Source organism: Neovison vison, chromosome 1 (genome assembly GCF_020171115.1).
Source record: "Neovison vison isolate M4711 chromosome 1, ASM_NN_V1, whole genome shotgun sequence".
Lineage (NCBI taxonomy): Eukaryota > Metazoa > Chordata > Mammalia > Carnivora > Mustelidae > Neogale > Neogale vison.
In genome coordinates this window covers 149,594,403-149,609,500 of record NC_058091.1, presented here as the reverse complement: position 1 = coordinate 149,609,500, position 15,098 = coordinate 149,594,403, and the positions used below count along the sequence as shown (strand labels likewise).

Sequence of the window (15,098 nt, the reverse complement as noted above, 5' to 3'; positions counted from 1 at the left end):
AAATGTTTACAACCATAAAGGAAAAGTCCTATATTTTGATCTGCAACATTAAATTACATAATGTGTAATTTCAGGTTTGACACATTTAATCAGGATTCCTGGGACCTTATGTGACCCAAAGCTTAAACTGAGCCAGTGATGCTTTGAACCTGCAAAACCTACCTAATGTGTGCTTTAGAAACTGTACGTGCATTGTGAATGCTCGTAGCCTTCTTCAGTCGTACAGCATGCCTAGAGGACGTGCTCACTTCCCAACTCGCTAACTGAAGGCATTCAGTAAATCACGGTAAGTCCAATTGATCGCAACCAAAGAAGCGTGGTAATTAAACATCACACAGTGTTAGGAAGAGCAGAGAGCCATCAAACACTTACTATGGAAACATAAACCTAAGAGCATATTGGATACTAGGTTCTAATATTGAAGGAAACTCAAAAGACATATAAACAATTTTTAATGAGCAATATTGTCTAGAGATCCATATTTTGATAATCTACCTACTAAAAGACAAGGGGTTGATTACTATAAACATCAGGCTAGTGACTATTTGGGGGAAAGGAAGAAGTAATGATTGGGCGGCAACTGGAAGAAGCTCCTGGGGTGCTTGTCATGGTTCAACTTCTTGATCTGCCTGTTGGCTACAAGAAATTCATCTTAACTCATCAGACTTTTGCTTTTCTCTCTATGTTCTGTTGTATAACAAAACTGTTCTTTTTTTTTTTTTTTTTTTTTGACAGACAGAGATCTCAAGTAGTTGGAGAGGCAGGCAGAGAGAGAGAGAGAGAGGAGGAAGCAGGCTTCCCGCTGAGCAGAAAGCCCGATGGAGGGCTCGATCCCAAGACCCAGGGACCATGACCTGAGCCGAAGGCAGAGCTTAACGCACTAAGCCACCCAGGTGCCCCACAAAATGGTTCTTTTAATGAAGTCATGTTGAATTGACTTATTCCATGTTATTCCCAGAATAAAGAAAAAGAGCCAGTGCCTGGATGTAGGGATGAGGCACTGATTAAAGGACAGCTATGAAACTCTGAAAACAGGAGTTGTGTGAACATTCTGTAGGAGACCTCGTTCCTAGGGCAGAAGAGTAGATCCTGCTTTCTGAGTCTACTTCAGCTCTAAATTTCTGTGGCCTCTGAATCCCCATGCTATTCCACCTTAAGGAGGCAAAGAACTCTAGGGCATTTTGTGGTCAAGGCATGCTGGGAGCTAAGTCTTCTGTCCTCCCCTGCCTCTGGGTTTATCAGTTCAGTATGTGTATCGTGTGTTTCACTTTGTGTACATGAGTGTCTATGCATTTAAAAAGTCATACAGATGTAAAATTTTAAGCATTCCTAGTTTAGTTCTAGCCTATCACAGTAATATCAGTATGAAAAATGAAGAGAGCAGGGGTAAACAGAATAATAATTTGTGGGTAGATAAATACAATTTTTAATTTTGAAAATTAAATATAAACCAAGCTCTGTTCCTAGTGTTTTCACAAATACTAACCCACAACACCTCCCTTTAAGGAATATTATTGTCTTTACTGAGCATACAGAGAAATCTGATGTGCAAACAGTTTACATATATTGTCCAAGGAAACATTATCTCCAAGTAGTGAGCCTGGGCTTTGACACCAAGCTCTGAGTCCAGAATTTGTGCACTTAAGCACTACGCCCAACTTAGCTGACACCCACCACATAAATACATTAAATTTCCATGTTGTATTGAGAAAAAATATATCCCTACCTCATACTACTTAGTAATAACAGCTCCTTTTCATGATACAACATTTTCATGTTCTAACTAAACTGCTTATAACAAATACTGTGGGTAATTTAATTTACCTTACTTTACTGTAACTGCAGCAAATAAATGTATCAGTCCTTGTCCCCAAACACACTATGAATACTAAGTACCCCAGGTCTGAAGTTCATGATCAGAAATTATATGCATAGGGCACCTGGGTGGCTCAGTGGGTTAAGCAGCTGCCTTAGGCTCAGGTCATGATCTCAGGGTTCTGGGATCGAGTCCGCATAGGGCTCTTTGCTCAGTGGGGAGCCTGCTTCCCTCTCTTTCTGCCTACTTGTGATCTCTCCTATCAAATAAATAAATAAAGTCTTTTTTTTTTAAAAAAAGAAATTATATGCATAAAACACTTATAAACCAAAAAAAAAACTTAAAAGATTATAAATAATTCAAAGATTAAACATTCCATCTATTTAATGATATAGTCAGAAATAGTGAAATTTATGTTCTCCTAATCCCTTTTCTGTAATCTTTCAGAATTGAAATGAGGTTTACCTATAGAGTTCCAAAGAAACCAGAGGATTGACTCATATATTTGGTAAAGGCCATGCAGAGAACTCACTGACTACTTACTGAGCTACATCTTGTTCGAGTGACCGATCTTGCTAATGGTCAGGTGAGCAGGAGCTGACACAGGTGGTTGCTGTGTGTGAGTGGTAGCCAGTGTTTCTGGAATCCGTTTTTAACTCTACAAGTCAGTAGGCTGTTTATACGGTGTGATAGCGGTCATGAAATGTATTCCAAGAAACACATGGCCTCTGTACATGGAAATGAAGGTTAAAAGGAAAGACAGCATTTTCCTGGCACCAAAAAAGATCACTATAATTGGGAACACCAAAATACACAGGAGTGCTGTGTCTGCAATGACGAATAGGAGGGGAGACAAGAGGAAGAGGTTGTGGGGACGGTGATAGCGATGGCTGGAATGAACACATCTAGAAGTTAATATGGAAAGTGATCCTGCTACCAAATAGTGCAGCTTATTCCAAGAAAATGGGTCATTTAACTTTTTATCCTAAACTCCTTTCCTTGACAAGGGAAAAATTTGTCATGCATTCAAGAAGAAACAACACCTCAAAATAGATCCCGCTCTTCAATTATAACATTAACTTCATGGATTTCTTAATTAATAAAAATACACAAAACCATAGGTGTCATGGTATATTAAACCCTTTCAATGATTTGCAATTCAGTGTGATTGGGTTTACCATATTATTGTTAAAACCATTCTGGTTATGAGTAAACACAGAGAGGCTTTTGGCACGAAACACAAGAAAGCATTAACAGAGGTGTTCCAAATGAGAGAAAACACAAAAATGAGTGAGTTTGGGATATTCATGGCAAACTACAGAGATTTTTATTTCTGCCTAGGGCTGATGCTATTTTGATTACCACGATCTTGTCTCCTAGACTTTCCTACAGAGCCATGGACACAAACAATGGAAGTTCCACCACAGATTTCATCCTGCTGGGCTTTTCTGATCGGCCCCAATTAGAACCCATCATCTCTGGGGTGGTCTTCATCTTCTATATTGTGACTCTGGTAGGAAACACAACCATCATTCTGGTATCTTACCTAGACACCCAGCTCCATACGCCCATGTATTTCTTCTTATCCAATTTGTCCTTTTTGGATCTCTGCTATACGACTAGCATTATCCCCCAGATGCTGGTAAATCTATGGGGTCCAACAAGGTCTATTACGTATGGAGGGTGTGTGCTCCAGTTCTTCTTTGCCCTTGACCTGGGATCCACTGAATGTCTTCTCTTGGCTGTGATGGCCTATGACCGCTATGCTGCTGTCTGTCAACCTCTTCACTACACGGTCATAATGCACCCTCAACTTTGCCAGAAGATGGTGCTCACTGCCTGGTTAGGTGGTCTTGGAAGTGCCTTAATTGTTTGCTCCTTGACTTTGAATTTGCCAAGATGTGGGCACCGGAAGGTAGACAATTTTTTGTGTGAGATGCCAGCATTGATCAAGATGGCTTGTGTCTATTCAAAAGTAAATGAGATCACTGTCTTTGCTCTTGGGGTGGTATTTCTTCTAGCACCTATATCACTAATTCTCATCTCATATGGAGTTATCACTCAAGCTGTCATGAGGATCAAATCAGAAGCAAGATGGCGTAAGGTCCTTAATACATGTGGTTCCCACCTCACAGTAGTAACTCTGTTTTATGGAACAATCATTTACATGTATATGAGGCCACAGAATAGCACATCCCAAGATGAGGGGAAGTTCCTTACTCTCTTTTATGCAATCATCACACCCAGCCTTAACCCGCTGATCTATACTTTAAGAAACAAAGATGTAAAGAGCGCAGTAAAGAGAATATTACATGTAGAAAAATGGTCAGCCAAGTCGTGAGTTAGATGGAAGAGAGCTAGGAAATAATATTGACCTTTACCAACAGAAGATGAACTGATTCATTAATGCAAAGAGCTCTTAATGGGTGTTCACCACATACCAAGATTTGTTGTAGGTACTGACTTTGTAAATAAATAGGAAATAGATAAAAGTTACAAGGAGAAAGAGATACAGACATATAAAGAAGCTTTGTACAGAGAGAGGAGCAAGATGGCGGAAGAGTAGGACACCCAAATATCATTCGGTCCCAGGAGTTCAGCTAGATAGTTATCAAACCATTCCAAAACTTACAAACTCAACAGGAGATAGAAGAGAAGAAGAGCAGCAATTCTAGAAACATAAAAACGACCACAATATGGAAAGTAGGACATGCAGAGAAGTGAATCTGAGGTAACCTACAGGAAGACAGACCACAGTGGGGAGGAAAAAGGGTGGTACAGTTCCACCTCAAAGACATTTGGGAATCACTATAACAGGCCTCTCCCCCAGAAGCTCAGCAAGAAATCCAGCCAAGACCAAGTTCACTGATCAATGAGAACTGCGGAATTCCAGAGATACAGGAATGCAACATATAGAATTCCTAGCTTTTTTCCCATAATCCTTTAGTCTTTCAAAGTTAAATTTTTTTCATTTTATTTTCTCCTATTCTTTTTTAATTTTTCCTCTTTCATATTTTAATGACTTTAACTACTTTATCTTAGCAATACCTTTTTAAAAATCTTTTTAAATTTTCATTGTTAAAGTCATATTTTATCCCTTCATTGTATTTAACCTTATTTTTTGTATACATATAGGGTTTTTTTCTTTAAAAAATTTTGGCATACAGTTTCTTCTAACAGATCAAAATATACCCTAAATCTAGTGCACAGCTCTGTTCTAGTCCAGCCTTATTACATTCTTTCCTCTTTTTTTAATTCTTTTTTCAACCAACTTATCTTATCAATTCCTTTTTTAGAATCTTTTTAAATTTTCATCTTTATAGTCATATTCCATTGCTTCATCATGTTCACCCTTATTTTTGTGTGTGTGTATATATATACATATATAAGTTTTCCTTTCTTTAAAATTTTGGGAGGTAGTTTCTTCTAACATACCAAAATACACCCAAAATCAAATGTGTGGTTCTGTTCTATTCACTAGTCTAATAAATATATATATATATTTGTTTTCTTTTTTCCCCCTTTCTTCTACACGCAATTTTGGGTCTCTTCTGATTTAGCTAGTGTATATTTTTTCTGGAGTCATTGCTATCCTTTCAGTATTTTGTTCTCTCATTTATCTATTTATATCTGGATAAAATGACAAAGCAGAAAATCTCACCTCCAAAAAAAAAAAAAAAAAAGAAGAGGCAATACCAATGGCTAGGGACTTATTCAATATGGACATTAGTAATAGGTCAGAACTAGAGTTCAGAATGATGATTATCAAGGAGCTAGATGAACTCAAAAAAAGCATGGAAGATACTAGAGAATCCCTTTCAAGAGAAATAAAAGAACTAAAGTCTAACCAAGTTAAAACTTAAGAAAAAAAAAAAGAACTAGTAAACTGAAAATTAGGTCAATAGATGCACTGAATTGTAGAGAAACAAAAAGATGGAAAGTGAATAAAGAGAATGAGATTCTGGTGAATTTTCAAGAGTGAAAATGTTTAATGTGTATAGCTGAAATTCCAGAAGAAATTTTTTGTTTTTATGTTGTTTGTAACTTAATTAATACCTCTTTTAAATAAACTATGTTTAATTACAAAAAAAATAAAGTAGATTGAGAGCAGCAAAAAAAAAAAAAAAAGCTATTAATGAGGTGCAATAAAAAATGGAGGCTCTTACTGCTAGGATAAACGAGGCAGAAGAGAGAATTAGTGATATAGAAGACCAAATGATGGAGAATACAGAAGCTGAGAAAAGAGAGACAAACAACTACTGGACCACAGAGAGAGAATTCAAGAGATAAGTGATACCATAAGTATTAGAATAATTGGGATTCCAGAAGAAGAAAGAGAGAGTGGGGCAGAAGGTATATTGGAGCAAATTATAGCAGAGAATTTCCCTAACTTGGTGAAGGGAACAAGCATCAAAATCCAAAAGGCACAGAGAATCCCTCTCAAAATCAATAAAAATAGGTCCACAACCCATCATCTAATAGTAAAACCTACAAGTTTTAGTGACAAAGAGAAAGTCCTGAAAGCAGCTCGGGACAAGAGGTCTGTGACATACAACAGAGAAATACTAGATTGGCAGCAGACCTACCCACAGAGACCTGGCAGGCCAGGAAGGACTGGCATGATATATTCTGATCACCAAATGAGAAAAATATGCAGCCAAGAATACGATATCCAGCTAGGCTGTCATTGAAAATAGAAGAGATAAAAAGCTTCCAGGACAAACAAAAATTAATTTGCAAACACCAAACCATCCCTACAAGAAATATTGAAAGGGGTCCTCTAAGCAAAGAGAGAACCCAAAAGTAACAAACCAGAAAAGAACAGACAATATACAGTAACAGTCACCTTCTAGGCAATACAATGGCACTACATTCATATCTTTCAATAGTTACCCTGAATGTAAATGGGCTAAATGCCCCAATCGAAAGACACAGGGTATCAGATTGGATTTTTTTTAAAAAAAGCCCCTTCAATAGCTGTCTACAAGAAACTCATTTTGGACCCAAAAACACTTCAGATATAAAGTGAGGGCATGGAAAACAATTTGCCATGCTAAGGGACGTCAAAAGAAAGCTGGGTGGTGATCCTTATATCAGAAAATTAGATTTTAAGCCAAAAACTGTAATAAGAGATGAAGAAGGACACTATATCATATTTAAAGGGTCTGTCCAACAAGAAGATCTAATAATTTTATTTTTTTTCAAAGATTTTATTTATTTATTGGACAGAGAGATATTATAAGTTGGTAGAGAGGCAGGCAGAGAGGGGTGGGGGAAGCAGGCTCCCTGCTAAGCAGAGAGCCCAATGCAGGACTCGATCGCAGGACCCTGAGATCATGACCAGAGCCGAAGGCAGAGGTTTAACCCACTGAGCCACCCAAGTGCCCATGATCTAATAATTTTAAATATATTTGCCCCTAACATAGGAGCAGCCAATTATATAAACTAATTAATGGCAAAATCAAAGAAACACATCAACAATAATACAATAATAGTAGGAGACTTTAACACCACCTGACTGAAATGGACAGATCATCTAACCAAATATCAACAAGGAAATAAGGGCCTTAAATGACACACTGGACCAGATGGACTTCACAGATCTATTCAGAACATTCCATCCCAAAGCAACAGAACACACATTCTTCTCTAGTGCACATGGAACATTCTCCAGAATAGATCACATCCTGGGTCACAAATCAGGTCTCAACTGATTTTCTGATCACAGTGCTCTGAAGCTAGAACTCAATCACAAGAGGAAAGCTGGAAAGAACCCAAATTCATGAAGGCTAAAGAGCATCCTATTACAGAATGAATGGGTCAACCAGAAAATTAAAGAAGAATTTTAAAAATTCATGGAAAGAAATGAAAATGAAAACACAACTGTTCAAAATCTTTGGGATGCAGCAAAGGTGGATAAGAGGGAAGTATATAGCAAAACAAACCTTTCTAAAGGAACAAGAAAGTTCTCAACTACACAACCTTAATAAGTAATAAAGATTAGAGCAGAAATCAATGACATAGAAACCAAAAGAACAATAGAATATATCAATGAAACTAAGAGCTGATTCTTTTTTTTTAAGATTTTATTTATTTGACTCAGAGACAGAGAGCACAAGCGGGAGGAGCAGCAAGCAGAGGGAGGGGGAGAACCAGGCAACCCACAGAGCAGAGAGCCCGATATGGGGTTTGATCTCAGGATCCTGAGATCATGACCTTAGCTGAAGGCAGAGGCTTAACCAACTGAGCCAGCCAGGCACCCCTAGGAGCTGGTTCTTTGAAAAGATTAAGACTCGCCGTTTAATCCCTGCCACCTCCTCTAGATCTGAGGGAAACTGCTGCAGAATCTCACTGCACACACTCCATCAGAAACAATTTTTTCCTTCAGCAGAAACAAAGCAGCCCAGTATAATGTGCCTTTGCTTTTCTGGGACCAGAAAGCTGATTCTGTGATTTAGTTCCCTCTTGCTGCGACATGTTTATATATTTGTGGGAGTTTTTTGGGGGGCGGGGGTGAAATCATATTGGGTATAAGGTGTACAGAAAAATGTGCAAACGGTTAAACGTCCAGCGGGATGAATCTTCATGAAGAAGCACCCACGTGACTACAGTCTGTGCACCTCGGTTGCTTACTCCTCTGTGCCCCCTTCAGGCAGTGTCTCCCTGCCTCCCACCTCTACCTGAGGTAGTAATTTTCCTGGCTTCTAACCCGATTGGCTACTTTTGCTTGTTTCTGATCTTATATGAAGGGAACAAAGCAGTATACATGCTTTTGTGTTTGGCTTCTGCCACTCATCACAGCTAATTGCGTATGTGTTGTGCCACGTGGTAATATTACACTTTGTTATTTCACCGATGGGCATTTGAGTTATTTCCAGTTTTGCTTATTACAAAGGGTGCTGCTGTGAACAGTGGGAACCTGTCTCTTGGTGAAACCATGTATGCATTTCTGCTGTGCTCGTCACTAGGAGCTCTTGGGCTGGAGAGGGTGGGAGCTTCCCGAAGCAGTTGTATGGTTTGCCGTCCCAGCAGCCGTGTTAAAATACACCGTTGCTCGGCAAGCCTGCCAACACTCAGAGCACCCTGTTCCTTTTAGACACCGTAGGAGGCATGCAGTGAGGGCTCCTGAGGTTTTCACTGGCACTTCCCTGTTCACCAATGAAGCTGAGCCTCTGGAAACATTCCCAGGCTATTTAGACGACTTTGTGATGTGCCTCTTCTTGTGCCACACTTCTACTCAGTTGTCTGCCTTCTGGTGATTGATTTGTAGAAGTTATTTATAAGTTTTGGGTACTCAGAATATTTTAAATCCATCTGTCATTTAGTCTCAGCTTTTTTATTCCCCCTGATCTCTATGGACCTCTTACTGACCAGAAGGGTAGGACCAAGCTTTGAGGTGGCTTTATTTGACTCTCTAGGTAATCATGCCCCGTTCCCTTCCCTACAAGGAGCACTACAGTTTCCCAGACATGCTATGACCTCCACTCTGGAGTGAGGTCACAGGTCTTGTGTTTCTGATCCGTGAGCAGCAGACTTGAGAAAGCCCCAGAAGCTTCTGTGCAGGTGAGTCCTACAGACTCGGAGTTTCTACTTCTGTTGTCTTCTTTCTTTATCTTAGCAACTTCAGGACATTTCAAAGAGTACTCCCAACTAAGAATCTTACACTTAAAATCTTCCAGAAGAACAAATACAGAAAAACTGCACACTATCCTTCAAAACCATGTGGATCCCTACACTTGGATCCATTTTATTTTTATCACCGTAGATACAAGTGTGCAATCCCCTCTTATCACACTCTTTTTTTTTTAAGATTTTATTTATTATTTATTTGACGAGAGAAATCACAAGTAGACAGAGAGGCAGGCAGAGAGAGAGAGGGAAGCAGGCTCCCTGCTGAGCAGAGAGCCCGATGCGGGACTCGATCCCAGGACTCTGAGATCATGACCTGAGCCGAAGGCAGCGGCTTAACCCACTGAGCCACCCAGGCGCCCTCTTATCACACTCTTAACCCACAACCTTCGTCTTCCCACAGGCTTGGTCAGTTACTGTGGTACAATGGGAATTTCATGCCAGTCTTCCTTGATGTCCTCTTGGCTTTGTTTCCAAAAGGCGTATTGATCAACTGGAGAGTATTTCCCTGAGCGATGTGGAAGGACCACTTGAAACTGAGTCAGTGGAGTGCTCATCACAAATACAGATTCCTGAGCAGCATCCAGACCTCCCAGCTAACACCGGGGGCAGGACTGAATCTGCACCCTCAGAAGCACCCCAGTTCATATGCCCACTAATGTTTAGGAAGCACTGTACTAGACTGTGAGCTTCCTCAAGGGAGGGACTAGTTATCCCTGGAACACAGTGCAGTGGACTTCATGATACATACATATTTGTTATGTGAACTCCGAAAAAGCCACAGGTATGAGATACCCTTATTTCAGTTGGCACGGCTTTATCGCATCTACTGATAGCATCCTCCCTGGGGGATATATTTTATATCATACAGATACTGAAGGTAAACTCTGTTCTGGATTTTGATGAAGACATTATTCATAGAATAGGTGGATTCTATGCTAGAAAAGACTTTGCATTCATGTTAGGGAGACAGAACAAATATATTCTCACCTGATTCAATGAGAATTAACAAAATAGCATCTGTAAAACTTCAGATATTAGTGCAGAGTGAACAGTAATTTCTTTTTTTCTTCTTGGGGGAAATAATTTTTTAATTTAAATTCAATTAATTAACATATAACATATTATTGGTTTCAGAGGTAGAGATTTGTGATTCATCAGTCTTATATAACACTCAGTGCTCATTATTACATCACATGCCCTCCTTAATGTCCATCACCCAGTTATATCACACCCACCACCTCCCCTCCTGCAACCCTTAGCTTGTGTCCTGTAAGAGTCTCTTATGGTTTGTCTCCCTCTCAAGTTTCAACCTGTTTTATTTTTTTCTCAGTTTCCCTATGATATTCTGTTTTCTTAAATTCCACGTGAGTGAGATCATATAACTGCCTTTCTCTGATTGACTTATTTCACATAGCATAATACCTTCAGTTCCATCCATGACATTACAAATGGAAAAATTTCATTTCTGATGGCTGTGTGATATTCCGTGTGTGTGTGTGTGTGTGTGTGTGTGTGTGCATGCGCACGTCTTCTTTATCCATTCACCTATCAGTGGACATCTGGGCTTTTTCCACAGGACATTCCTGCTATGAACATTGGGGTGCAGGTGCCCCTTCTTTTCACTACATCTGTATCTTTGGGGTAAATACCAAGTAGTGCAATTCCTGGGTCATAGGGTAGCTCTATTTTTAACATCTTGAAGAACCTCCATACTATTTTCCAGATTGGCTGCACCAGCTTGCATTCCCAACAACAGTATATGAGGGTTCCCCTTTCTCTGCTTCCTCGTGAAAATCTGTTGTTCCCTGACTTATTAATTTTTGCCATTCTGAGTGTTGTAAGGTGAGGGGATATCACTGTGGTTTTGATTTGTACTTCCCTGATGCCAAGGGATGTGGAGCATTTTCTCATGTGTCTGTTGGCCATTTGTATGTCTTCTTTGGAGAAGTGTCTGTTCGTGTCTTCTGCCCATTTCTTGATGGATTATTTGCTTTTTGGGTGTTGAGTTTGAGAAGTTTTTTATAGATCTTGGATACCAGCCCTTTATCTGTAATGACATTTCCAAATATCTTCTCCCATTCATAGGCTGCCTTTTAGTTGTGTTACTTCCTTCACTCTGCAGAAACTTTTTATCTTGATGAAGTCCCAGTAATTCATTTTTGCCTTTGTTTCCCTTGCCTCCAGAGATGTATGTGTCTAGTAAGAAATTGCTATGGCCAAGGTTAAAGAGGTTGCTGCCTATGTTCTCCTCTAGGATTTCAATGGTTTCCTTCTCAGATTAAGGTCTTTCATCCATTTTGAACTTATTTTTGTATATGGTATAAAGAAGTGGTCCAGTTTCATTCCTCTGCATGTGGCTGTCCAATTTTCCATCCCATTTGTTGAATATCCACTGGATATTCTTTCCTGCTTTGTTAAAGATTAATTGAGCATATTAGTTGTGGGTCCATTCTGGGTTTTTCTATTCTCTTCCATTGATCTTTGTGTCTGTTATTTTGCCAGTACCATACTGTCTTGATGACTACAACTTTGCAATAAAGCTTTAAGTCCAGGATTGTGATACTAATCTCTGTCTCTGAATAAACAGAAACCCTGATTGGGCTGGATAGACTCTGTTTTTGTTTTAAGATTTTGTTTGTTTATTTATTTGACAGACAGAGATCACAAGTAGACAGACAGGCAGGCAGAGAGAGAGGAAGGGAAACGGGCTCCACAGTGAGCAGAGAGCCCGATGCAGGGCTCCATCCCAGGACCCAGGATCATGACCTGAGCTGAAGGCAGAGGCTTTAACCCACTGAGCCACCCAGGTGCCCCTAGACTCTATTTCTATTCAAAATAACCTAGGTTTGAGGTCCAAGACTCTGGAGTCATTGGTTTCTCTTCTTTTCTTTGTCCTCCTATGTAATTTTAGACCATTTTTGATGTCTTGGGACTCAATCTTCTCAAATGTGAAACGAAGGAACTTATTCCTTTTTTGTGATCACTATGTACCATCCAGACTTGTAATTCTATTATCCTAATCATTAAATTTGATGCCAGGCAACATACTAAGTGATTTCAGTACATGACCTCATTTAACCCTCAGAACAACTCTAAAAGTTAGGTACTTAGACAGGATCCACTTGGCAGATGAGGAAACTGGGACATGAGGTACAACTTGGTCAGGGTCTCACACACACAGGAACCAAGTGAGTTAACCTGAATTCAGTCCCATAGTTAAGTAAATCTGGTTCAATTTTGATGTGCTTTAAGTGACGTTAAGTGTGACCATTTGTAAAGATATGCAGTCATTCGACCCACTGAAAGGAATCAAGACTCCTAGAGAAAATGATTACGTCTTGGAGAAATGAAGCAGGAAATATGCCAAATAAGCCTGAAATATCTTGTCCTGCTACAGAATAAAAAGCTAACAAAGACTCTCGGAGCTACATAAAAAGGGCACAGGAGACAAAACAGAGGCACTCCCACCCGCCAAAGAGGAATCATCTGAACACCAAAAATAATGACTCGAATGTGTTTTTTTTAAAAATCCATGAGTTTGTAGGGGCACCTGGGTGATTCAGTTGGTTAAGTGGCTGACTTTGGACTTTGGCTGAGCTCAGGGTCCTGGCATCAAGCCCTGCATCAGGCTCTGTGCTCAGCCGCGAGTCGGCCTGACAACTCTCTCTCTTCCTCTCCGTCTGCGCCTCACACCGGCTCATGTTCTCTCTCTCTCTCTCTCTCTCTCTCTCCTCCTCTCTCTCTCACATAAATATAAACCTTTTTAAAGATAAATAAATAAAAATAAAAAATCCATGAGCTTGTAATGAGGTTCAAAAAGAGAAACCAAGCCAAAAAAAATTAGTTACCAATTGCTGCACAAAACCATACCCTCAAAATTTAGAATCAGACATGGAATATTTATTACCTCACAGCTTCTGTCGACCAGCAACCGAGAGCCGTGGAGCTGCTGGGGAGGGTCGCGCTGGGCCGCAGTCCTGGGAAGCCTGGCTGGCGGCTGGAGGACGCGCTTCCCACCGCACCCATACGGCCTGACGGGGCTTCCGCGGGAGGGAGAGAACGAGAGACAAAGCTGACTCACAGTCTCCTCCGTAACTGCATTCCACGAAACACGACCTCGCTTCCGCCACCCTCGGCCGGTGGCACACGGCAGCCGCAGCAGCTACGCGGAGCGAATCCTGGACGGCAGTGATGGGGGAGCAGGAGGCCGGCTGAGGACAGAGCAGAAGCTGGCGCCTCGCTCCCCCTCTCCACCCGCTCCCCTCCGTAATATGTGTAGCCTTCCTCAGGCACCCCTGACTGCCATAAAACGATAAATAGTTAACTTGCAGGGATCGCAGTCCTGCAGAACAGGAATCTCCCTTGCTCTACAGATGTCCTAGAGACCTAAACAGGGAGGTTACCTTATCAATAGCACAAATTTCCAGAGGCAAATAACTCTCAGTTCCTGAAGCCCTAATGTCCCCCTCCCCACCATAAACTGGAGGAGGCTGTGGTAGAAGGGAAGGTAAATGACAGCAGGATCATAACACCCCACCAAGAATCTCCCAACTATCTTGATGTTAATGCCTGACCTAAAGATGACATTGATCAAGCCACAAGGGCAAGGCCTCCCCCCGGCACCTTGTAGGCCCTCCTTAGCATGTGAGAGCTCTGGTGAAACCTCCCATCCCTTCACCACCTCCCCCCAACCGCAAGGTATATAACACGCCTGCCCTCACAACCTGGGGCAGCAGCTCTTCCTGCCCACGGGTCCTGTCCCCGTGCTCTGATAAACCACCATTTTGCACCAAAGATGTCTCAAGAATTCTTTCTTGGTCATCGGCTCCGGACCTCAGCCCACCAAACCTCACCTATATTCTAGAACTTCGTCATTTTTGGCGAGCCAGCCAGGAGGTCTGTGAGTCTCTACATTTGGACTCTGAGCTTCGGTGCAAAATTGGTGAGTACTTTCTCTCTTTTTCCTTTACTCTGATTCCAGGGCTTTTCAAGGAGTGTGGTCTTATTGGAACACTTGCATGTCAGTTGCTCAGGCTGTAATCCTCTAGCCCGTGGCTACTCTACGGGGAGGAGAACGTCTGCCTTTTGGCTGTAAGTTAGTACCCTGGCCGGAATGGCAATAAGACCCAGAAACTTGATGTCCTCTCTTTATTCCTGTTCTTATAGAGAGTTGTCTCTCTTGGGCACGGGACAGCCACCTAAGTTACCAGGACGGCTGCCAATCTTAAGACTCCTGTGTGAGGTTTCCTCCTGATTGATCTAATGTGATCCCCTCCACATCTCTGGTCTAGCCACTTCTGGCCACGAGACCTCCACTGGGAGCCAGCCGAAACCAGTACCCGATTGAATTAAAATGCAACCAGGGACCGTTTCTTAGGGAAGTTGGCTGTAAGGACCACATGTGTTGGAATGTCGCATAGACCATGATGGATTTGTCTTTACTGTTTCTTGTCAGTGTCTTCTACAAACTGCCTAAAGCTATGAAATTGGGTAATTTCCTTTTGCCAAACTTTTCTAGTATTTCCATGGTTAATATGGCAAAGCAGTATGCAGTCTTCAGGACAATGGCATGACATGGTACAGTTTCCTAGTCCATTCACCAGGCACCCATCTGTAGCCTAGGATGCGATGGGGAAGTGGAGGGACGCCG

General features: G+C 41.1%; 2 protein-coding genes across 2 annotated transcripts in view; one reads left to right on the top strand and one right to left on the bottom strand.

Annotated features, from left to right (window-relative positions):
* LOC122914954 (olfactory receptor 2W1-like) overlaps positions 1-13,528 on the bottom strand; it is a 199,501-nt gene extending 185,973 nt beyond the window's left edge. The window contains 1 exon segment of the mRNA XM_044261307.1: positions 13,356-13,528. The gene's annotated coding sequence lies outside the window, so the exon portion shown is untranslated.
* LOC122914921 (olfactory receptor 2W1-like) lies at positions 3,213-4,157 on the top strand. Its single transcript, XM_044261282.1, has one exon. It carries the CDS (start codon positions 3,213-3,215, stop codon positions 4,155-4,157), a length of 945 nt encoding a protein of 314 aa, XP_044117217.1.
* Positions 13,529-15,098: the final 1,570 nt, after the last annotated feature.